The 26,422-nt window shown below is 41.8% G+C and overlaps 1 protein-coding gene across 1 annotated transcript; it reads left to right on the forward strand.

The window, feature by feature from the left end:
* Positions 1 to 481: 481 nt before the first annotated feature.
* LOC120017475 (protein FAM160B1-like) lies at positions 482 to 24,833 on the forward strand. Its single transcript, XM_038960247.1, has 17 exons — positions 482 to 752; positions 1,759 to 1,837; positions 1,988 to 2,157; positions 2,442 to 2,546; positions 2,673 to 2,795; positions 3,079 to 3,285; positions 3,466 to 3,662; positions 7,799 to 7,913; positions 8,158 to 8,234; positions 8,387 to 8,579; positions 14,911 to 15,074; positions 15,781 to 15,927; positions 16,044 to 16,134; positions 16,436 to 16,579; positions 16,813 to 16,953; positions 17,948 to 18,051; positions 21,245 to 24,833. The coding sequence occupies exons 1-17, from the start codon at positions 708 to 710 to the stop codon at positions 21,354 to 21,356; spliced, it is 2,214 nt and encodes a 737-aa protein (XP_038816175.1). The 5' UTR covers positions 482 to 707; the 3' UTR covers positions 21,357 to 24,833.
* Positions 24,834 to 26,422: the final 1,589 nt, after the last annotated feature.

A 26,422-nucleotide genomic window follows, 5' to 3' on the forward strand; every position in this document is an offset into this window, starting at 1 on the left:
CCAAGATTTTTTATAAGTAATCCAAGATAGACCAAAAGCCTGTCGTGGCTAAAGCAAGCAAGGAGGTGGGCAGAGCCAAGAACGAGCTAGCGATATCTTATTGGCGCGTTCTTGCATGTATTTGCATATTTCAGTTGGGGAAAGCTTGCTATGTGAAGTGCGCTGTGTGCAATAACTCAATCGCCTTTGCGTTCCTTCTAAAGAAAGCAAAAGGCAAAGTCTACAAAACTTAGTCCACTCTGTTCGTAACAGATTATAGTTTTGAAAAAAGAAAACTGCATTGAGCTCAACTGTTTCATCGATGACAAAATTAGAGGAATGTCGGTCAAAATCCATCTCGCTCCATCTTCTCCCACAGACGTCCACTGGGCTTCCTATCATCACCATATTTGGTAGTTAGTCGAAACGCCAACCAGATGCTTCACATTCATACATCCGGTAAAATATCTGGCTCATTGTTCTATCTGTTATATTACTGCTTGGCTGGGGAAGTGCCACGGTGTCCAACAGAGGTGAACGTCACAGTAGTTTGTGTTGTGACAGTGGTTGTGAGATAGAGTCCACTGTGCGTTTTATTGTTTGCATTTATTTTCCTTCAAGGGTCATTATATGAAAACTCCAATCTGGATCGCAGCGCTAACAACAGGAAGAAGATAGAGGAATTCTCTAGGTCTTCCCGTGACAAACTGGTCCAGTCGAAGAACAAAATGTTCTCCAAATTTACATCGATTCTACAGCACGCAGTCGAGGCGGTGAGTTTTTCATTTATGTGGAAGATGTCAAACCTCTGGAAGAAAGGTTCAATCGAGGTCGGACACAATTGGGCCTAACTGGGTGTTCTATTGAAGTTAACCACGTAACTGTTAGCGGATGCCAGCTAGCTTTGCCAGATGTGATCGTAGGTGCTGCTAACGCTAACAGAGGTGTCCAACAAAGCCTAACTAGCTAACGTTAGTTGGCTAGCTAACACTTTCGCTCTGGTTTCCGGGCTTGTTTCACTTCATATTAAGCAATGTGATTGAAGTAATTATCTAAAGCTGTTAGCTACATTGCTCTGATTATGGCCGGGCTAGCTAACGTTATTTAGCTAACGTTAGCAAGCTAATGTTTACATCTCTGCAATCTGTAAAAAAAAGAAGCTTGAAATGGGTATGGTCTAATTGAGTCAACACCACAGAAAACAAATCTAAGTTTAGCGTTCCTAACTAACTACGTTAGCCCAAAGGTCGGCATATAAGTTATTTTTGTCTGTTTGTCTGAAACCTGCTTTGTATACCCCTCTGACCTTTTAACGTTACCATACGGGGTTCCCGTCAAGCGAGAAAGGCTAATTAATTGTTGTGATGTACATGCGAGTCTAGTTAGTCGGCTGCTGAACGTTTTCATCTGCTTTCAAACGTTAGCAAGGGTTGGATATCTGGTAGATTTCTCCACACCCTTGTTGATAAGATGGCTTGTCGGCGTTGCGCAAACGAGATTGACTGTACAATATTTATATATATACTGTTATAAGACACTACATTTGGGGGCTACAAGAAGTAGGCCGACATGTCCGATGTGCAGAGAGAGTGAAAAGATCTGCTCAAGCAGATTACATGTTTGTGCAGCTTGCCTGGTCAAGAGAGTCTGGTTGCGTTACACACAGACTGGCAGTAGGCCTGTAGTAAAGATTTCTAAACTAATTAATCAGACACTGGTTAATCAGACAATATTGTGTGATTAAACATGGTTTTGATTTCATTTCTTTTTCTGTTTCAGCTTGCGCCTTCACTGCCCTTGCAGGAGGACTTTGTGTATCACTGGAAAGCCATCACACATTACTACATAGAGACATCAGGTAAGACCAATAAACAACACTTAATAGACATCAAGTATGAGTTTCAAATCACTGTAAACAGACATGGAGTAGAGATGTGTTATCAATGATGTATTACCTGTAACGACAATGTGATTCGAAAGCAGTATTTGTTTATTTCTTCTGTGTCAGATGACAAAGCACCTGTGACAGACACCAACATCCCGTCCCATCTGGAGCAGATGCTGGACATCCTGACGCAGGAGGAGTCAGAGAGAGAGTCTGGAGAGACTGGGCCCTGCATGGAGTACCTGCTGCACCACAAGATCCTAGAGACCCTCTTCACCCTGGGCAAGGCCGATGTAAGGGGAACAATGCCCTTTTCACACTATCATGCCAACTCGAACCACACTGAACTGGCTCTGACATTTTCTTTTCACATTGTCCTTTTCAGCAACTTTAGTGGATGTGTAACCAGGCGAGCACAGTACAGCAAGACTTTGCTCAGTAGTGTGAAAAAAGTAAAAGATCTCACTGCACTCTGTTGGATAGTTCGCCTATACCAAATCATGTTAGAAAGACCAGATCAAGTATGAAAAGTACCATGGTGTTTCTTAATCTATTGGTGTTGTTTTGTCCCCATCAGTGTCCTCCGGGAATGAAGCAGCAGGTTCTGAGTTTTTACACCAAGCTGCTAGGACGCATTCACCAGCCTCTTCTGCCCCACATCAATGTCCATAGACCTGTACAGGTGAGATCCAAGACGTTTTACTTTGTAGATATGGATGGTTTTAACACACGGATGTGTTTACTATGTAGATGTCATTTGTACACTGTTTCAGTGTGAAGTAGTGTGTCACTCTGGTTGTCTCCTCAGAAACTCATCCGTCTGTGTGGAGAGATCCTGGCTGCTCCCACGGAGAACGAGGAGATCCAGTTCCTCTGCATTGTCTGTGCCAAACTAAAGCAGGACCCCTACCTCGTTAACTTCTTCCTGGAGGTAAGTTTTATGTCCATAAGATGCTACCATAACAGAGACAGCAGGGCTGTCTTCATTGGGCACCAAATGCTCTGAAATTGATTAAAATAGAAAGGTACTCACTATCTGTACTTATCCAAAAAATGAAATTTGGCTTTTTTTCATGTTGCAAAATGTTTTGTTAGTGTGCCCTAATGAAAACGAGTCAGGACGTTTCAGTAAGGAGACTTGAGAGACAGCTGAACTGACGTCCCACAGTTTGAATCCTTCAATAGTTTTTTTTCTTGTATCTCCTGGTTCACAGAATAAAGTGAAGAGGCCTGACCCAAAGAGGCCCGGTGTAGAGGGGGTTAGGGAGGACTTGGCTTCACCAGACACAGGTCAGCCCCAGGCAGAGGGACAGGCAGCTGAATCACCTGAGGAACCCAAGTCTGCTGCTGCTCAGTCCAACAACAACAACGTCAACAACTACAACATAGTCACGTCTCTCCTCAACCTCACCAAGAGTCCGGTCAGTACCTCCTCATACCACAGATCTGAGACCAGGTTACTCATACCACACTGATGATTGATATAGTCTGTTTTGATTTGAGGTTGCAGTGGGAATAGGCTTAGTGGTGTTTTTAATGTAGCTTGAACTGTGTTTGTGTTGTTTGAGTAGCATCTATATTCATGTTTTCCTCTCTCTCAGGATGGCAGGATAGTGGTGAAGGCATGCGAGGGCCTCATGCTGCTGGTCAGTCTGCCTGAGCCGGCCGCGGCCAAGTGTCTGACGGAGAACACTGAGCTCTGTGAACTCTTGACTGACAGACTGTCAGCCTTCTACAAGGCTCTCCCCATGTCCATGGATCCCCTGGACATTGAGACAGTGGAGTCAGTCAACTGGGGGTGAGGTTTTGCTGTCCACTCCTCAAGCTACCTCTGCTTTGTCAGAAAGTATGCACACCCCTTGGATTTTCCAAATTATATTGTTACAGCCTGAATTTAAAATCGATTAAATTTAGATTTTGTGTCACAGGCCTACACACAATATCCCATAATGTGGAATTATATTTTTTAGAAAGGTTTACAAATACATAAAAAATGTAAAAGCTGAATATTCTTGAGTCAATGAGTATTCACCCCTTTGTTATGGCAAGCCTAAATAAGTTCTGGAGTAAAGTCACATAATAAGTTGCATGGACACACTCTTTGTGCATTAAGTGTTTAACATACATTTTTAATGACTACCTCATTTAGGTTCCCCACGCAATTATCTGTAAGGTCCGTCAGTCAAACAGTGAATTTCAACCACAAAAGACCAGGGAGGTTTTTCAATGCCTCGCAAAGAAGGGAACCTATTGGTAGATGGGTACAAATACAAAAAGCAGACATTTAATATCTCTTTGGGCATGGTGAAGTTATAAATTCTGCTTTGGATGGTATACCCAGTCACCCCAAAGATACAGGCGTCCTTCCTAACTCAGTTGCCGGAGAGGAAGGAAACCGCTCAGGGATTTCACCATGAGGCCAATGTTGACTTTTTAAAACAGTTACAGAGTTTAATGGCTGTGGTAGAACTGAGGATGAATCAACTAACCTAAATGCCAGAGTGAAAAGAAGGATGCCTGTACAGAATACAAATATTCCAAAACAAGCATCCTGTGCAATAATGTCCTTAATACAAAGTGTTATGTTTGGGGAAAATCGAACACATCACTGAGTACCACCTGGTTATCTGCTTTCCAACAGACACTAGAAGACATTCACCTTTCAGCAGAACAATAACCTAAAACAAAAGGCCAAATATACACTGGAGTTGCTTACCAAGACAACATTTTAATGTTCCTTGTGGCCTAATTGCATTTTTTACTTAAATTGGCCTGAAAATCCATGGCAAGACTTCAAAATTGCTGTCTAGTAATGATCAACAACCAACTTGACAGAGCTTGAAGAATTTTAAAAAGAATGTGCAAATATTGTACAATCCAGGTGTGCAACACTCTTAGACTTACTCAGAAAGACTCACAGCTGTAATCGCTGCCAAAGGTGATTCTAACGTGTGTGATACTTATGTCAATGAGATATTTCTCTATTTCATTTTCAATAAATGAGCAAATATGTTTAAAAACATGTTTTCTCTGTAATTATGGGGCATTGTGTGTAGATGGTTGAGGGGGAAAATATATTTTAATCTATTTTGAATTCGGGCTGTAACACAACAAAATGTGGAATAAGTCGAGGGATATGAATACTTTCTGAAGGCACTGTAATGCTACATATAGTGTGTGTCCAAAATGGCACCCTATTCCAAAATAGTGCACTATTTCTGACCAGGTTCCATTAATCTCGGGAAACCCAGAACTAAAAACGTGTGTAATTGCGTCAGATGCTCCATCATGTTCTGGGGGGAGATGTATGAGAAAAGATACTACCCAGACTAGCGAAGTGTCAACCTCCTAAACAGGAACTCTCAGCCAAAGCATGGGCCAAAATCCACTTTCGAAATGCGAAAGTTGCGAACAACGGAGAAATCCTGATTTTGTCCAAATGATCAGTGATGAATAAATCAAAATGTTCTCGTTGGTCGTTGCAGTCTGGTGATGGATGCTGCGATGCCAGCCTATGTTACGTGTGTCTGTCCAAGAGAGATTAGGGCACATGGACTACTTTTGAACAGAACCTCATGGGCCCTGGTCAAAAGTATTGCACTATATGGGTGCGTTTGGGACACATCTGTAGCATACCCCCCTCTCTAAATTAGTATCAGTGAATGGTTTGCCAAGGAAAAATTGTAGGGATGTTTCCCTTTCAAGACGATTTAATACGTATACATGGGTTCCGATGCAATACAGGAACGATACATTTTAGTTTGGAACTATTCGGTTTGATTAGAGAAAGAATCGATGCGATACGATTCGATGTACTAACATTTGTTGAGGCCCACTGTCATGACATTCATCCGCTGCCATCACCTCATGTTTCAGCATGATAATGCACGGTCCCATGTTCCAAGGATCTGTACACAATTCCTGTAAGCTGAAAATGTCCCAGCTCTTCCTTGGCCTACATACTCAACAGACATATCACCCGTTGAGCATGTTTGGGATGCTATGGATCGACGTGTACGACAGCGTGTTCCAGTTCCAGCCAATTTCCAGCAACTTCACACAACCATTGAAGAGGAGTGGGACATTCCACATACCACAATCAACAGCCTGGTCAACTTAATGCGAAGAAGACATGTCACGCTGCATGAGGCAAATGCCCAGTCATGTGAAATCAATAGGGCCTAATTTATTTATTTCAATTAACTGATTTCCTTATATGAACTGTAACTCAGTAAAATCTTTGAAATTGTTGCGTTTATATTTTCGTTCAGTATAAATTACAATCTGCTGCTGATAGAGCTCATGAGCTGGGACTCTGTATGTCCGTGTAACAAAAAAACCCATTAGGAACAACTTCCTAGTATGTCCTCAGAACATCCTCAATTTGTCGGGGCATGGACTCTACAAGGTGTCGAAAGCGTTCCACAGAGATGCTGCCCCATGTTGACTTCAATGCTTTCCAAAGTTGTCAAGTTGGCTGGATGTCCTTTGGGTGGTGGACCATTCTTGATACACACGGGAAATGGTTAAGTGTGAAAAACCCAGCAGCATTGCAGTTCTTGACACACTCAAACCGGTGCGCCTGTCACCTACTACCATACCTTGTTCAAAGGCATTTAAATCTTTTGTCTTGCCCATTCATCCTCTGAATGAAACCATGTCTCAAATTTCTTGAGGCTTAATAATTCTTCTTTTAACGTGTCTCCTCCCCGTCATCAACACTGATTTGAAGTGGATTTAACAGGTGACATCAATAAGGGATCATAGCTTTCACCTGGTCAGTCTGTCATGGAAAGAGCAGGTCTTCTTAATGTTTTGTACACTCTGTGTATAGCACAACTTTGGATTTCACCCCTATCTCAAAATGGAATGGTTTTGACCGTTTGGAAGTTTTTACAGGGAGATCTTCTCCCCGCGCTTCAGCCATGCAGTGCGCCTCGAAATGATCAACTTTTCCCTATATACTGTATGTAAAAATGACCATATACACTGATTCGTTTAAAGCGAAACTACCAAAACTGTTGCTGATGGTGACAGTCCAAATAAAGTCTATTGTAAGCCCCATTCAGCAGGTATAGCCAGATGAGAGTTGGCTCCTGTATCTTACTTTTATTCTGATGAAACACAACAGCACATGGATAACAGTAACCTTGCAAATTACATTGGTTGGCACCCAAGTAGTAAAGCCTGAAATCACGTAAGCCATTTTTGCGTTTGATTGCTGAAGGTGCTGCGCAGATGTGCAGGATCGGGAACAGGCCGTCTACCTCGTCTTGGTCAGCGCACAAAACTGGGCACAGTGTGCAGTTTGACTAGGCTGCTGATATTGCCTGGTGGTGTTTGGCACGTATGCCAAATTAATTGTAGATCAATGACTGTCAACGCAGTTACATGCAGTTCAACACTGAAAGAGCGGACGAATCACTTGTCACAAAATATCAGCTATTTTAGGAAGGTACAAAGAATGTGATACGAGCAAACAGTTTAGTGAACCGCCGATTCAAACATTACGAATCTGTTTTCTGTCCAATGCGTGCTACATTTGGATCGGTTTGGTTTAAATCGGTTTGGGGTCAGCAGACCGATGAAAGATCTTTAAACATTTGAATCGGGGACCGATCCGTATCGGTAAATTGTTACATCCCTGGAAAATTGGTTGTAATTGACTGTAATGATTTTATCAATGCTAACCCTGTTTTAGTTGCACTGGACACTTAACAAGCTACATTAGACCTCATCAAACTAAAATCTCCCCTGAGAGAAACCTATGGCCAAACACTGGCCTCAATTCAGAATAGAAATATTACACGATTCCTCTGTTAGAACACAACAAATATCCCTAGCCAAGTTAAGACAACTATAGAATGAATATGCATCTTGATCAATTAAGAATCGGCATCAGAAAAGTAAAATATCTAATTGTGTCTGTTGCAGACTGGATGTGTATAACATGAAGGATGATGCTGCCATCTTCACTGGGAAGCGAGCACTCATCTCCTTCCTATCTTGGCTCGATTACTGCGACCAGCTCATCAAAGAGGCTCAGAAGGTAATGAGCAACACCACTGACTCACCATCGACTGGAACATTCTTTAAATAGTACACGGACTTGTTAGAATTTAATTCAGCAAAAACATAAGATAATACAATTTAGCTATATATATATATATATATATATACACACATACACACATACACAAGACTCACAAAGACTTGCATTATGTACGTCTATAGTTTTTATATCAAAGTGACTTTGTGAGTAATGAAACATTTCTTGGGTCTTGTACCCTAAGACGGCGGCTGCAGTGTTGGCTAAAGCAGTGAGAGAGAGGTTCTTTGTGGCGGTCATGGAACCCCAGCTGATGCAGACGTAAGTCCCTATTCAGAGGAACACTCATAGGTGCCTCTCTTCGTTTGAATGTGTATGTATGTCAGCCCCTGACTAGATCCATTGACAATGAAAGATGACAATGTATAATGCTGTGTCAGTGGATGACAGTGTCCCTTCTGTCCCCTGTTTAGGTCGGAGGTGGGCATCCTGACCTCCACGGCTTTGCTTAACAGGATCATCCGCCAGGTGACCTCGGAGGCCTTGCTGCAGGACATGGTCTACTTCCTCCTAGGGGAGGAGAAAGGACCAGAGACCCTAGCCAGCATTGCCCAGAACCCCCTCCGACACAGACTCATAGAGCACTGTGACCACCTGTCAGATGAGGTGACCACCCATATTCATGCATAATACACTTATCTACACCTTGATACACACACTCTGCCTCTGGTGGTTGGGTTTGACATGGGACAAATATACTGTATTTTTCCAATGTGATGAAGTAGAGAAGACTGTTTGGTCAATGCCCCAACGTGTTATATTTTAGCGCGAACGCTGCTCCTTCATGGAACTCTCTGTCAGCGAAGTCTTTTGTCCGGGCACCCGCCAGCCTGTGCGTGCTCTCTCACCGCATTGGCTGAGAAACATCAGGCTGGTGGTTTCGGCAGGGAAACTCAGTTTAACCTGGGTAAAAACAGTCTTATACCTAGTAGCCTTATTATAGTGATATTTCCTATGCTCTGCATTCTCTGCAAATAAATTAAACCGGGTTGGGCGATTTAGATTGGAAAATGTAATCCATAAGCCTACTAATACATGAATGAATAAATGTAAAACATGCACATATTCAATTTAAGAAACAGAGAAACTGAAAGAAAATCTATTTCAACCTCAATTTGCACAGGTAGGAAAGTGTCCAGACAATTGTGAGCTGATTTACCATTAGGCTAGGTGTGAATGTTCTGAAGCTTAATTCTAATCAATTATCCCATCGACCCCTTATGAGCCATCAGCGGGACAAAAGTATTGCTTAGTCTATGAGATGGTTCGTTAATAATGGCAGCACCAATTTATCAAATGTTCATGTGATATTTTACGGTTTTCATGGGCATACAAATCCAAAATATTGTATGCAATTGCAAAATTGAATGCTTTTAACCGAGAGTCACCTAACTTGCATGGTTCTTCAATATGCATAGGCAAATAGGGCTACTTGTTGGCTGCACATTGGGTATCCATCTATTTAGTCAGGCATAGGGTTGTTTTCAACCATCATCAGCTGATCCAGGAAATATTTTTCTGAATTGGTCAACTACTAGCTTGATTATTATTATTTTTAAATAATTCAGCAAAGGATTGGAAAATATTTTCCACTTGCTGGAGCTGGATAATGTTTTAGACTCAATTATTGCCAGCATGCTGCTGTGTGCTGCTGTGCCAATGATAATCACAAAAGCCAGCTAGCTATCTACACTGTAAAAAAATAAATATAGGATTGTGAGTTTGGTGAATTTTCACTCAACTTTGAATTTTAGATTGAGTAAACATACAATTCAACTTGAGAATTTATTCTACCTTATTTGCATATTTCCCAGTGTGCCTTGCCTCGAATGAATTGTAGTCACCACCCATGACTGTATTTGTTAGCGACAGATACGTGTTTGTTCTATTCAATGGCTTTCAGTCCTGTAGCATTCACTAAATGTGTCTAATAATGTATTACATTTGTAAAGAATAGTGCTTTTCATTATACATACATCATTATACAGGCATAAAATAGAAAAAATAAAATAAAAAAATACACTGAGTATACAGAACATTAGGAAGACCTGCTCTTTCCATGACATAGACTGACCAGGTGAAAGCTATGATCCCTTATTGAGGTCACCTGTTACATCCACTTCTATCAGTGTAGATGAAGGGGAGGAGACAGGTTAAAGAATGATTTTTAAGTCTTGAGAAAATTCAGACATGGGTTGTGTATGTACGCCATTCAGAGGGTGAATGGGCAAGACAAAATATTGAGCTGCCTTTTGAAATGGGTATTGTAGTAGGTGCCAGGAGCACCAGTTTTTGTCAAGAACAGCAACGCTGCTGGGTTTTTAATGCTCAACAGTTTCCCATGTGTAACAAGAATGGTCCACCACCCAAAGGACATCCAGCCAACTTTACACAACTGTAGGAAGCATTGAAGATCCTACATCTGTACTGCACTTAGGCCTACTGGACATCAATGCCAAAGCACTAACACCAGTGTAAACGCATGTGTCACACGAATAGGCATTACAGAATGTCCAAACTGTCCCCATATTTTGATGTGTTACCATGACAACTGGCCTCAGACATTGTATCATCATAAAGGATAACATAGCCTAAATGCTTTGCCATTATATGTCTCTTCTCATAAAGACCTCATTGGATTAGAGCCATACCAATCCACATAGCTGCGGGAGGTAGGAGTGCTGAGGGTGCTCCAGCACCCAATATAGCCATCTGCAGCACAGGCAAAAACGTTATTCCACCCCCCAGCCAACTTGACACAACTGTGGGAAGCATTGGAGTCAACATGGGCCAGCATCCCTGTCGAAAGCTTTCGACACCTTGTAGATGCCGGGTCCGATGCCATTTATGGCTTTATAGATGAGGCGGAGAATTTTATAGTCAATTCGTTGAGAAACAGGTAGCCAATGGATATAAGAAAGGATGGGGTTGATGTGGGCAGACTTTTTTTTGTTTGTGTCAGAATCCTTGCAGCACTGATTTTGGATGAGCTGTAGTTTGAGTTGAATTTGCAGGCAGGCCCCGAAGTACTGTGTTCCCATAATCAATTCTGGAGAAAATGAATGCATAGATTAGCTTTTCTGTTTCAGATGTGGTGAGAGAGAGTCTTAGGCGGGAGATGTTCTTCAGATGAAAGAATGACGTTTTACAGATGTGACTAATGTGGTCATTGAAGGAGAGAGCAGGGTCGAATGTCACACCCAAATGAATGATGACTGAAGAGATGGGGATGATGTGGCCATTTATGACAGGGCAGATGCTGCAGGAGTTGATCTGCTGGGGGGTGCCTATCAGCGTTGCTTCTGTCTTGCTGCTGTTGAGTTGTAGGAAGCTGTTCTGCATCCAAGATTTTACCTCTTCCAGTCAGTTGGACAATGTTACGAGAGCAGATGTTGTCAGGCTTTGTTTTAATGGACACCTTTTGTGTCGTCTGCGTAGCAGTGGAATTGGACACTTGTCTGAAATCTGGCCAAGTGGGAACATGTAGGAAGAGGATAGGTCCCAACACTGACCCTTGTGGGTCACTGCAAGGGTCTTGCCTCTCCGAGGGTGATGTACTGCTTGCGGTTAGAGAGGTAGGCAGTGAACAAGTTTAGGGTGGTCCGACAGATGGCAGTGTGCTCTCCGAGGCGAATCAAGATGGTGGGGGATCCTGTATCTGCAGCCATGAGCATGTCATTGACAACCTTCACCAGGGCTGTCTCAGTACTCTGCATGGGCCTGAAGCCAGACTGAAGTGCCTCATAAAGATGGATAGCACTGAGGTGTGACTGAAGCTGAGTTGCCAATATATTCTCCAGGACTTTACATAAAAATGGGAGGTTGGAAAATAGGCCTGTAGTTTGAGAGGAGGTCTTGGTCAAGGGATGGTTTCTTGAGCAAAGGGGTGATGGAAGCGATTTTGAACAGTGACGGAACATGCCCAGTGTGGAATGACTTGTTGAACAGGTTGGTTACAAACTGGATGAGAGCAGCTGATCATGTTTTGAACAGTGATGTTGAAATAGGGTCGAGGGTGCCACTGGTAGTTTAGATGATTTCGAACACAACAGCAGGTGAGACTAGAGCAAAGTCACTTAGATATGGGTGGTGGGCTAGGAGCCAGTGTGGGGTTGAGGTTGGAGGATACAATGCTCTGTCGGATGGTGTTGATTTTAGCCGTAACATTGTGGCTGTGTGAGGGCCAGAGTCTGTAGGGTGGAGGCGACTGATGGTGGAAAAATAATTTACTGGGATTTTCTCTGTCATTGTTAGGGCTGTGGAAGTCATGACATTTTGTCAGCTGATGGTTGTCAAGCAAATAGCTTCCGGTCTCAAGGTAATTGACCGGATTAACATAAACACATAGCGGCTCCTGGGTTCCACGTATAGCCTACAAGCCACTGATGCAACCCTTTAGAACATTTGAAAAAGTCGAATAAATCCATGTAATATGGCCTACACCATCACAATAAATGCATTATTTATTTTAGGCAGGTCTAAAGAAACATGATATGAGGAAAATGTAGTCTATTTCAGAACAGAATAGCATACTCGGAGTTGTCCTTATGTTAGGCCCTGATCTGGCTATGCTGTATGGCTGTGGGTTACACTAGTTAATTTAGCAGACAAGGTTTGCTTAGAATTCCATGGTGTTATTTTATATTATTTTATAGTATGAAGAATACAATTGATATTATATATATATATATATATATATATATATATATATATATATATATATATATATAATATTCTCCAAAGGATTTGAGGGTGTGTGCACATGCGGCTATTCTGTGTTGAGCGGTTAACAAAGAAACTGGTACTCCTATATGCTTAATTTTGAGTTATTTATGTAACTTTAGTTGTGATACAAACGTTGGGCTGTATGTTATAATACATTCTAATGCTGCATGATGCAACTCTAATGATGATTTGAAAAAATTAGCATGAAAGGCATGAGCTCTGCTTTGTTTCTTGCACAGGCTGTACACACTTAACTTAGTCTCTTATTCACAATTTGAGAAGCACTTGATAATGCCTTGAATTTCCCGGCTGCATCCCCTTTGTGTGGCCGTTGTGCCCTTGGGCTGAATATAATAATTATAATCTCCTTCTCCAGGCTGCGTTCCCGAAGCACCTCACTCACATGGCTCTCCTTCACGTGATCAGGTCTTTTTTCACAGGCTACAAGTGAAGACACACAACTGCGCGTCCTTATCCAATTCCTAGGCGCATATTGGAACAACTGTCCACATTTACTTTTCGTCAGCCAACAAGATGAGTAGGCCTAACGAACAGCAAAAGCACTAGTCGGTCAACTGTCGACTATCCCCCATAGTACTAAAGTTGACCTATTCTGTGCAAGAAATCCAATATTCCAAATATTCTAGTTGTGTGATGCGATAGATCCAAAATTAATACAACCACTAGCATCCAAAAAAACTGTTTTAAGCAATGAGCCTAATCCAACAGATGAGAACGTGTAACTTAAAATGTTGATGAACTATTAGGCCTTTTCTTCACATTATAAGTGCAGCAATGCGCACACGGCAGTAGGATATAAGTGCAAATCTTCCATTAGCTCGAAAACACCATTCCCAAACATGACCACAAGTGAGATTATGCATGTAATGCTTTTATTATAAAGGTGCATTTTTATGGTGAAGATTATCTTCCCCAAAAATGAAACTCGTGCTGCGCATGTCTGACAGGCTCTACACCCGTTGTAAAGTGGATTGATGGGCTTCATTTTAAGAAGTTATTTGGCCACTTTAGTTGTGATACAAACCTTATCAAAACATATAGGCCTATGGGCTAGGCTACATGAGGTGTGCGACTATGATTTGAAAAAGTTCCTTTCCTATGCTTGGCATCATTCACAAGTGATAATACAGTGCAGTCGGAAAGTATTCAAACCCCTTCACTTTTTCCACCTTTTGTTACGTTACAGCCTTATATTGAAATGGATTAAATAAATAAAAATCCTCATCGATCTCCACGTGTGTGGTTCCCACTGTGAAGCAGGGAGCAGGAGATGTGGGGGTGATTTTTATTTTGAATTCAAGGCACACTTAACCAGCATGGCTACCACAGCATTCTGCAGAGATACTCCATCCCATCTGGTTTGGGCTATCATTTGTTTTTCAACAGGACAATGACCCAAAACACACCTCCAGGCTGTGTAAGGGCTATTTGACCAAGGAGAGTGATAGAAAGCATTCCAGGTGAAGCTGGTTGAGAGAATGCCAAGAGTGTGAAAAGCTGTCAAACCAAAGGCTGGCTACTTTGAGGAATCTCAAAAATAAAATATATTTTGATTTGTTTACTACATGATTCCATATGTGTGTTATTTCATAGTTTTGATGTCTTCACTATTATTCTACAATGTAGAAAATTGTACAAATAAAGAAAAACCCTTGAATGAGTAGGTGTTCTAAATCTTTTGACTACTACTGTATGAAGGGGGAAAAACAATTGAGTACGTTTTGGAATAAGGCTGTAACGTAACAAAATGTGGAAAAAGTCAAGCGGTCTGAATACTTTCCGAATGCACTGTACATTTACATTTGAATCATTTGGCAGACGCTCTTATCCAATTACATTTGATTTCAGTAACGTTCATAGCTGACTCAACCTATTTATAAATTTTTGTAATACAGTAGTAGCCTACATGCTTGTTGTAAATAATACTGGCTGATACTGATCACAAAGGATGGCTGTTCCAGCGGCCGCTTGAGAACTCTATGGTAGAGCACGTCTTGCCTGGGTTTGTTTACAAAAAAGTAAAATTGTCACCCTGACATACACAAATTACATAACTGAGTCTTGCTTTAAACCGTTAAAATGACACCCAGAAGTGACCACGTGTCCTGCTTTAAATTTGTGTCTCACAAGCTCACTGTTGAAACTCAGTTCCTTCCTTTGTGCTCATAGCCTCCAAATATGTTTCCCACAGATCAGCATCATGACCCTGCGTCTGTTTGAGCACCTGATCCAGAAGCCCAACCAGCACGTCCTCCACAGTCTGATGCTACGCAGCCTGGAGGAGAGGAACTACCTGGAGAACAAGCCCCAAGAGGAGAGGGAGCCTGTGGAGAACGGCCAGCCCCACGACTTCATGTAAGGGATCCCTCTGCCGAGTCTGTCCTCTGGCTGCATGGGCTCTGTGGTTCTAACTATATAACTGCATTCAGAAATGTAGTGGAAATACAATGAATAAAAAGTGTATTCCCTCAGTAGGTGCCACAATACACAATACTTCACAGATGGTGTGTCCATAACTTGGAACCATGAATTAAATGGCAATGCACTACAACAACCACAAAAAAAGAACTTGAGCATAGCAATCATGGAATTCTGAATATGAAATTAATTTGCATGGTTCCTCAGTATGTTGGGGCCTAGTCCCTCGTGACAGATGAAGAATTCACTGTCTTGGCCAGCGCGCATGATGTGAGGTTTTGTTCTGTGGGCTGAAATTAGTAGGGGCAACTAATGCAAATTCCATGGAATATCACTCCTTAATGAATTCTGCCTGTTATTTCTTCAATCTGTTCACATTATGACAGACACACAACCCTAATAAGACAGATTTCATATCTGTGTGAACTACTGTCTCTTTGAATTAGAAAACCCAATACCCACGCCTAGTATCCAAACATTAGGTTGAAATCCCCAACAATATGAAAGCATACAAGCATATTGTCAGAGACTCCTCCTTTTGATGTAAAACCACTAAGCTTATTGTAACCAATTACCTTAGTGATGTAAAATGTAATGCGTTTTACATTGAATCTGCCAACGGATGTTTTGTTACGTCTTTCAGAGACCTTGAAGAGGACCCTCTGTTTGGCGACGACTTCTCTCCAGAGAACAGGTTGGCCAGCCCTGATTGGTTGAGCAACTCCCCAACACACAGTCCCTACCACGCAAAGCCTGATGGAAAGACCGAGGTCCACAAGATTGTTAACAGGTACACAGTATTTCCTAGGAAACGTGTGCCTTATCTTGTTCCATATTTTAAAACTTTTAGGAAGTAAGATGCATGCATCATATAACCCTATAATGTTTTTATTCGGTTTGCTTTAGTTTCCTGTGTTTGGTGCCTGATGAAGCCAAGTCCTCGTCTCATGTGGAGGGAACGGGTTATGACACCTACCTAAGAGACGCACACAGACAGGTGAGTTCTCCAGGTCTCTCATGTTCCGTTCCCTAGCTTCTAATTCACTGAACTCAATAGAGATCTGGGTTGTGTTCATTAGGACACACCGCTGGAAACCGTTTTGCACGTGTTTCTTATTGTTCTTATGTAAGTTCAGATAGCATCTCCCTGTGTCACTCGCTTTTGAACTGTCTGCTTCTGATTCGAGCCTACTGAACACGGCCGTGGATCTCTGATTTGTTACTAACACTGAATGGATTGGCATGTTGTCTACCCAATGTCATAACTCAACATCATCACTGTCCTCGTCTTTTCTTAGTTCAGGGACTACTGTGGGATCTGTCAGAGATGGGACTGGCGCGGCACCCCCAAGGCCATGGAGAAGTGTGACCTGGACAGTCCCTTCTTCGAGGGCCACTTCCTCAAAGTCCTCTTCGACAGAATGGGCCGTATTTTGGATCAGGTGAGTTTGAAGTCAAGGAAAGATCTCCGATTTCCAGAAGATTCTCCGTTAAAAGTGCTTCTTAGTCCAAGAATAGGTTTAATCTGTGTCAGGAACACCGGCCCAGAATGTTCAGACGCGGTATCAATTGGATTAAACACTTAAATCTGCTTTGTGAGTTTAGCGATATTGTGGTAATCTACACTCATCATGGTGTACCTGAGCTCACTGACTCTCCCTTCTCTGTCCTCCAGCCTTATGATGTGAACCTGCATGTGACGTCAGTACTGTCTAAGCTGTCTCTGTTACCCCACCCACACATGCATGAGTACCTGCTGGATCCCTACATCAACCTGGGCCCCGGCTGCAGGTCCCTCTTCTCCGTCATCGTCAGGGTATGTTGAGGAATCAACACGAGCAGATACTCAGATCCCCTCTATTGATCTCTCATGAATTGATATTGAAGTGATTGTAGTAAGGTAGTTAAGGTTGTGGGCCTATGGGGGAACAATTTTTGTTGAGTAGAGTCAATCTTGAGTGTCAATTTAGTTAGGGCAATTATGTTATAGTCACGTTTATGTAAACATAACAATTTCCTCAATAATCAGGTTTCCATCCAACCATTTTATGCGAGTAAAGTACAAAATGTTATGACAGGCCTGATGGAAACATTTTCCGGTCAACTTTCCAAATGTCGACAACTAAATATGCGAGACAATAAAAGTAAAATGAATTGATGTGAGAAATGTCGGTGGAAACGCTTTTATGCGCAAATATTTATATAGACCATCGTATCAAAGTAAACTTGGAGTCACGCAATGACATGTTTGGTCCTCCCACTACGAGTCGGAAAAGCATGCCGTTTATCAAGCTACAAGTTAAATAAGTTAGGATGAACTTCACAGGGTGGTGAAAGTGCAAGGTGAGGCGCTAGATGCTCCTTTCCAATCAATATTGAGGGTCTTATTCTGGTGACCTGACAAATATAAACGATCTCATCATAATAATCTCGTCATGTAGGCTATACGTGCGCTCTAGCCATTACTGTACTTGTGAGCTGTTGGCTACTAGATAACGCAAAATGTTTTTTGTGAGAGAACCCATCAGTAGAGTTGAAAATGCAATGGAAACCCATTTAACTTGTATTTTTTATTTGGCACATGGGAATTTAACTGCAAATGTTTTTTTCTATGTACTACGTCCTCACACAGCCTTTTATCTGCAACAAGTCCGTTTGATGGAAACATCTCTGGTGGGAAAATGTGTATATTGTTTTTATGCTTATTTTGGAATATTCGCATGAAAATCTCTTGCCAATGGGATGGGAACCCAGCTCTGAGCCTTTTATACTGTAACACTGATTTGCCCCTGTGCATTTCACTCTGTCAGGTGGTTGGGGACCTCATGTTGAGGATTCAGCGCATCCCAGACTTCACACCCAAACTCCTGTTGGTAAGAAAGAGACTGCTTGGCCTCGAACCAGAGGGTCTGAAGTAAGTACTCTGTGAAATGTTTCTGTACTTCACAAAAGATAGTAAGATGTGTTGAATTCAGGTAGATCAGGTAGCTACTAGCCAGATGTATTTAATTTGAAGTGGATGTGTTAAGGTTTGACCGTTTTTCCAGGGATTTTTCTGCCATTTAAACCCTTGGGTGGGCCGTCTAAGCGGGCTGCCTAAGTACGTACATACATACATACAGTGTCTTCGGAAAGTATTCAGAACCCTTGACCTTTTCCACATTTTGTTACATTACAGCCTTATTCTAAAATGGATAAAAAAAGAATCATCAATCTACACACAATATCCCATAATGACAAAGCGAAAACAGGTTTTTAGACACTTTTGCAAATATATTATATATATATATACACTGCTCAAAAAAATAAAGGGAACACTTAAACAACACAATGTAACTCCAAGTCAATCACACTTCTGTGAAATCAAACTGTCCACTTAGGAAGCAACACTGATTGACAATAAATTTCACATGCTGTTGTGCAAATGGAATAGACAAAAGGTGGAAATTATAGGCAATTAACAAGACACCCCCAATAAAGGAGTGATTCTGCAGGTGGTACCAAAGACCACTTCTCAGTTCCTATGCTTCCTGGCTGATGTTTTGGTCACTTTTGAATGCTGGCGGTGCTCTCACTCTAGTGGTAGCATGAGACGGAGTCTACAACCCACACAAGTGGCTCAGGTAGTGCAGCTCATCCAGGATGGCACATCAATGCGAGCTGTGGCAAGAAGGTTTGCTGTGTCTGTCAGCGTAGTGTCCAGAGCATGGAGGCGCTACCAGGAGACAGGCCAGTACATCAGGAGACGTGGAGGAGGCCGTAGGAGGGCAACAACCCAGCAGCAGGACCGCTACCTCCGCCTTTGAGCAGGAGGAGCACTGCCAGAGCCCTGCAAAATGACCTCCAGCAGGCCACAAAGTGCATGTGTCTGCTCAAACGGTCAGAAACAGACTCCATGAGGGTGGTATGAGGGCCCGACGTCCACAGGTGGGGGTTGTGCTTACAGCCCAACACCGTGCAGGACGTTTGGCATTTGCCAGAGAACACCAAGATTGGCAAATTCGCCACTGGCGCCCTGTGCTCTTCACAGATGAAAGCAGGTTCACACTGAGCACATGAGCACATGTGACAGAGTCTGGTGACGCCGTGGAGAACGTTCTGCTGCCTGCAACATCCTCCAGCATGACCGGTTTGGCGGTGGGTCAGTCATGGTGTGGGGTGGCATTTCTTTGTGGGGCCGCACAGCCCTCCATGTGCTCGCCAGAGGTAGCCTGACTGCCATTAGGTACCGAGATGAGATCCTCAGAGCCCTTGTGAGACCATATGCTGACACATGCACATTTGTGGCCTGCTGGAGGTCATTTTGCAGGGCTCTGGCAGTGCTCCTCCTGCTCAAAGGCGGAGGTAGCGGTCCTGCTGCTGGGTTGTTGCCCTCCTACGGCCTCCTCCACGTCTCCTGATGTACTGGCCTGTCTCCTGGTAGCGCCTCCATGCTCTGGACACTACGCTGACAGACACAGCAAACCTTCTTGCCACAGCTCGCATTGATGTGCCATCCTGGATGAGCTGCACTACCTGAGCCACTTGTGTGGGTTGTAGACTCCGTCTCATGCTACCACTAGAGTGAGAGCACCGCCAGCATTCAAAAGTGACCAAAACATCAGCCAGGAAGCATAGGAACTGAGAAGTGGTCTGTGGTCACCACCTGCAGAATCACTCCTTTATTGGGGGTGTCTTGCTAATTCCCTATAATTTCCACATTTTGTCTATTCCATTTGCACAACAGCATGTGAAATTTATTGTCAATCAGTGTTGCTTCCTAAGTGGACAGTTTGATTTCACAGAAGTGTGATTGACTTGGAGTTACATTGTGTTGTTTAAGTGTTCCCTTTATTTTTTTGAGCAGTGTACATTCAAAAGTTTGAGGTCACTTAGAAATGTCCTTGTTTTTGAAAGAAAAGCAAATTTTTTGTCCATTTTAAAATAACATCAAATTGATCAGAAATACAGTGTGGACATTGTTAATGTTGTAAATGACTATTGTAGTTGGAAACGGCAGATTTTTTTATGGAATATCTACAGAGGCCTATTATCAGCGACCATCACTCCTGTGTTCCAATGGCACGTTGTGTTAGCTAATCCAAGTTTATGATCAAGGCTAATTGATCATTAGCAAACTCTTTTGCAATTATGTTAGCACAGCTGAAAACTGTTGTCCTGATTTAAAGAAGCAATTCTCGGCAGAGTTGCAAAGACAAAGCCATATCTCAGACTGGCCGATAAAAAGAAAAGATTAAGATGGGCAAAAGAACACAGACACTGGATAGAGGAACTCTGCCTAGAAGGCTAGCACCCCAGAGTTGCCTCTAAACTGTTGACGTTGAGACTGGTGTTTTGGGGGTACTATTTAATGAAGCTGCCAGTTGAGGACTTGTGAGGCGTCTGTTTCTCAATCTAGACACTCTAATGTACTTGTCCTCTTGCTCAGTTGTGCACTGGGGCCACCCACTCCTATTCTTGTTAGAGCCAGTTTGCGCTGTTCTGTGAAAGGAGTAGTACACAGCGTTGTACCAGATCTTCAGTTTCTTGCCAATTTCTCGCATGGAATAGCCTTAATTTCTCAGAACAAGAATAGACTTGACAAGTTTCAGAAGAAAGGTCTTTGTTTCTGGCCATTTTGAGCCTGTAATCAAACCGTCAAATGCTGATGCTCCAGATACCCGCAAAAGTACCTCAGTCTGTTCAAGAACCTATAATAAAGTTTTGGGGAAACATTCAGTACAAACCATTTCGTACCATGATTATGGATAATCCTGAATGAATCGCAAATAATCGTTATTATTTATTCGCGATTTGTCCAGGATTATCCGTAATCATGGTACGAAATGGTTTGTACTGAATGTTTCCCCAAAACTTTATTATAGGTTCTTGAACAGACTGAGGTACTTTTGCGGGGTGTGGCTTGAAACAATGAGTGACACATTTAATGAGCAGTGGCCATGCTGACAGCATTCCCCAACCCTAAACCAACCCCTGTCCCTTCCCCTTTTCTGTGTAGTATTGGCCACATAAACACATTTAGGCCTAGTTCAGGTAGACAGAAGTATTTGACTTGAAGGGGATGTGTTGAAATTTGACACTGTGCTTGCCTGGTCTTTCCTATGTAGCATCGACCACATGACCCTGCTGGAGGGGGTGATCGTACTGGAGGAGTTCTGCAAGGAGTTGGCTGCCATTGCCTTTGTCAAGTTCCACGCGACTGCCTCCACCCCCCCCTAATCCAACTGGCCAGGCAGGTTGGGGGGGGGGGGGGGGGTCAAAGGACAGGATCAACAAATGACTGGTTACTTACCACCGGTCATCCCTAAAATAGATTGTGCCCCAAAGACATACTGTAAGCAGGACATGTTTCATCAAATGTCTTGGGACTACAGAGAAAGTATTTTGCCCCATGCCCTAACCACAACAACAGTAAGGCTGGCAATCTGGGGCTAGAGGCTTTCAGGGTGAGGAAGAGGATGTGTGGATGGATGCGGTAGGAGAGGGGACATTCTCAAGATGGTTTGAGCTGGGCAAGGCCTGCAGAGTCCCTGCGTGCTCTCTCTCTCTCTCTCTCGCCTTTCTCGCCAACCTAAACAAATATGATCACCCCTTCACTATGTGTGTCATAGGGAGAGAAATGTGTTTTCTGTATGTGTGTATTAATTTAAGTTTTTTTCAGACTCTGCTGTTTGTAAGCGTCAATGCCTTAGTGTTGGATTATTACGCCTTTTCAGTTACTCTTTCAGGAGATTGTTTGTTTCCTAGTGAAACATTTTATCTTTTGCCCACATCTCTAATATATTCTTCTTCTTCTTCTGTCAGATTATCAATGTCAAATCACAAAAAAATCTGTGGACAAGATAGCCCCTCTAATTAGCACCCATATTGTTTACCAAAATCAAGGTAATTCACCCGATTCGTAAAACAAAGTACATACAATACAATGTGAAATGTTCTTATTTAACAAACATTTTTGTATGGAGAAGTTCACTGTAGTGTCGTGAGATAATAAGATACTAGTCACGGTGTGGCAGAAGTGGAAAGTCCCCTGTATTTATTTTCCCAGTTTCTTTCGGTTGCCTTTTTAACTGTCAGATATGCATTTTTAAAGAAAGAAAACCGTTTTTAACCAATTTAATAGAACACCCATTATATGGACTAATGGTAGACAAGGAACTCTCAATGCAACTTACTTTGCAGAAAATGTGTCAAGTTTTTTTGAATAGTCCCCGACTAGTAAAAATTCACTGTGGAGATGTTCGTGTTAACATTGCTCAGGCTTCCTACCTAACCATGCCAATGGTTGTGTATTTCTTATTGTTTGCACCCTCAACCTCACTAGCAATGGGATAACATTATAGAGTATTGTGACATCCAATTTTGTAGAATGTGGATCCTGAAAAACAAAACTGGATTTGGACATGGACTTCTATGTACATTTGCACTCGTTCCATACATCAGAATCTTTGCTTTCTTTTCGGGAACTTCTTCGGCTTTTGAGGAAAGTGACACCGCTTTTTTGCCTCTGTGACGATGTTATCGTTTAATACCAGTAATCATTATTGCCGTTTTCAAAATGTACTCTGCTACATTGTACACTTATGTTGTCTTTGTGCTAGTGGCATGGCCATCTTTCAGCGATCTTACATTGAACACATTTTCTACCTGTTATTCATGACTTGTTTATTTATAGGAGGTAATCTTAATGTTGGGGTTGGGAGGTCCTCAAAGTGATCCTATTACGTCATTAATTCTGTCTTGGTTAGCTTACATTGTGGCATGTAGGCCTACATGTATATGTATGGGAACACAGTACATGAATTTGATATGTTCCTTCATAAGCTACCATTTTATAAATGCAATTTGGATACATACAGTTTGTTTCCATAGAGGTATTTCATTTACCGATAGTATTGTTTTCCAGCATGGTCTTTGATGACGCAGAGGAAAGGACTCAAATTAATGTGTACTTAATGTATAAAAAACAAATATTGATGGAGGACACTATTGTGTGTGTTGTGTAGATTAGAAGATCATGTAACCAGGGTTCGTTGCAAGTACCTGTTGGAGTAATTTTGTGGAGGTTGGAGACTTACACTTAATTCTTTAATTGGTCTGAATTAGGGAACTACATGACATAACCGGTGCTGGGGATGTGTTGCTTGCCTGAACGCTTTGGGTTTGTACATGGATGGTGCCCAGTGTGTGGTGTGTGTGTGTGGTTGTGTTATAGGGGATGAGTGTGTTGGTGTGTGAATGCTTGCTGTAGAGTACGCGTGCTGTAGTACGCAGGCTGGATGAATCTCCATGAGGTCAGGAGTTGAAATACTCCAAATGGACACTGAACTTAGCAGGAACAACAGCTCTAGCCACTAAGTTGACATAGCAAGTTGGCTTCTGGTTGTCTACCCTATACAGCACCTGGGGGAGTATGTCACAAAATATAGGATCAACTTGTTTGAATGTTCTGGATAACTTTCTAGGAAGATATGGACATTAATTGATTCCACGAACATCCCATTTTACAGTTTTAGCTTTAATAAAAATGAAATGACGTATTATCTGGTTCATTTATAAAGTTAGCTGTCTACCTTGGTTTTCCTGCATTGTAGTATACCCCTCTGGCCTAATTATGCAAACGTTTGCATGAAATCAGATTTGCACATTGTTCATATGTTGTACATATACCAATACTAAAAAGCTTTTTTCGTTTTTGATTTTTTTTTGTTTATCGTGAACTCCCCAAAAATATTAGAATGCACCTTTCAGGAGTGACTTGTCTACTTTAATGGAAGAAAAACATTTTTTATTCTTAATCATGCACATTTTGTTATCAACGTTTCCAACCTTTCTGTACCTGTGTATATAGGCTATACGTGTACAATAGTAATATTGCCAGGTGTAAATGCATGCATATCATTTATTGTAATTATGAAAGCAGCATCTCTCTCCTAGCCTAGTACCAGATCTGTTTGTGCCTTCTGGCCAACTCCTATGGCCATTGTCACACCAATGACCATAGGAGTTGGGAAGACTGTACAAACAGATCAGGGACCAGGCTCTCTTCCCATCCATGATGATTTCTTAGCAGTCAGCACTTTGCTCCTCTTCTGAAGACACTGACAAGGAAATACAATGATGCCTTACTTCACACTATGACATTAATGGTTTCACTGCTTGGGTTTGTTTGTTACACATTGGATGCTCTATTTGTGAACGGCATACAGAGGCTTGTATTTCCTTGTCTGGGTGCAAGAGTCTAGTATTAAAAAAATCTGATGCCAACTTAGTTTATTTTCCTGTTATGTGTCCGCTTAGACCAATCACTGTATATCTTTGGTAAAAATGTTTGCTGCATTTAATTGTTAACCTAAAGCTGGGTGTGAAATGGGTTATCTTTTCGGACTTTTTCTTGACCAGTATGATTTATTGTGTGATTAGTGCAATGGTATTTAAATGTGATATAAGTTGCATGCTCATTCCTCATCACGCCTCTTGATGCTTATGATCAGTGTCTGGAAAGTAACTATCGCTGTCAGGGTGGGTTCTTTCCTGCAGTTTCTCTCATGCACTCAGGGGCATCACGCTTTCCATTCTCATCTGCCATTTCTGGTTTATGCGTGCTACTTTTCAGTGTGTATGAGAAATCACACAGGACATTATGGCTTTGTTTATCATCTTCCGTCCCTAATAAAAATACAGCTTTATTCATCATCATTGTTATGTTGAATCAAATTGACAAAATGCAATCAAGGTTTAATTTGTTTTTATTACAAAAGTTTTGTACATATGGTGACGTTTAGATTCAAAAGTACGGAAACAAAACAACCATTTATATTTGACCATGACTGCGCTTCCATTTATTCATAATCTCCTTTTAAAAGTACAAATATTTTTTGGGAGATCCATTAGAAGGATCTGAGATAAATGTCAACTTCTAACCCACAAGACTTTGGCCGGGATTCCATCCAAAACCTCAATTATAGCGCGCTTGACATTAAAGAATTTACAATTGAGCGGTCGAAATCTGAACAGCTGATCTTGAATGCGATCTCCGCAACATTGCCTTTAAAAGACGCAATGTCTACAAACATGATCGGCTTGAATCTCGGCCTTTTGATTGCAAATTCCCAAAAAATAAAAGCATTGCATGAACTTGCTCAATACATTGTCAGCTCAGTCCATATATACACAAAAATATTCCACTGACTGGTGAAACAATTTCCTGGGATGGGAGAAATACATGAGTTTAATGTACAGTAAGAGCTAAAGTCCAAGGCTCTTGCAAAATAAACAGACGTTTCAATTCCGTTCATGAGAACGTAAACCCACAACTATGAAAAAGAGGCCCTGTGGTAGAAAAAAAAAAATGGTGCTCTCACTATCCCCAATCCACCTTGGTAAAGTGGGTCCTAACTGGGTCAAATACCATTATTTCTCCAAATAAATACTATGAAGTGACACTTGATGGATATAAGGGCTTCCTTTAAAACTTGTAGTGGGTTAACAGTAACTTTTCGAAGTACCCTTTAAAACCTCACTATTCTTCATGAACACAGTTAAACGAAAAAGCCAGTATAGCATGTTTAAATGGTTCAGAGGCAATATGACATTGTATAGATGTATTGGTTGATTGATCAACCATGTTATAACCAGACCTGGGTTCATATACATAAGTTGTGCTTGATTGAGCCTGCCTGTTGTGATGGAACCAATATAAAAGTCTCAAAAGTGCAAACCCCACCTAGCATAATTAAGCATATTATATAATACACGAATCCAGGTATGGTTATAAGGAGACTAACAAACCCGTCATACATTACTGACACCTAGAGAAAATACCCTTTTTTATTTCAGCTAAATGAGAATAGCAGAAAACCATTTGAGTTCAGTGTTTCATCCTGGCATTATGTCTAATTCTTAACCGACACAGGAGCTTGCTAGTGCCCTGCTTACAACTGCCCAGACTAGCGAAAATAACTTTCAGTAACCTACATGGCCCTACAGGCACCAGTAGACGCAGTCCTTCAGCACTGTGACTGGCAAGGTGTGAAGAGGTCACTGTGGTTCACTCTGGAAAGATGTCACCCTTGTCAGTCAGTTGTTTGGCACACGCTGGCTTATATTTCACAACGCAGGATCATTCGCTTATCCAGCCGACTCAATTTAAATAATTAAATTATACATTTTTACCAGAATATATTTTACGCTTCAGAATATATGATCTAGTAAGGTTAGTTGGCCAACTATAAGAAATAGCCCTCAGAACAGCCTCGATTTTTCAGGTCATGGACTCTACATGG

This window comes from Salvelinus namaycush, chromosome 22 (genome assembly GCF_016432855.1).
Source record: "Salvelinus namaycush isolate Seneca chromosome 22, SaNama_1.0, whole genome shotgun sequence".
NCBI lineage: Eukaryota > Metazoa > Chordata > Actinopteri > Salmoniformes > Salmonidae > Salvelinus > Salvelinus namaycush.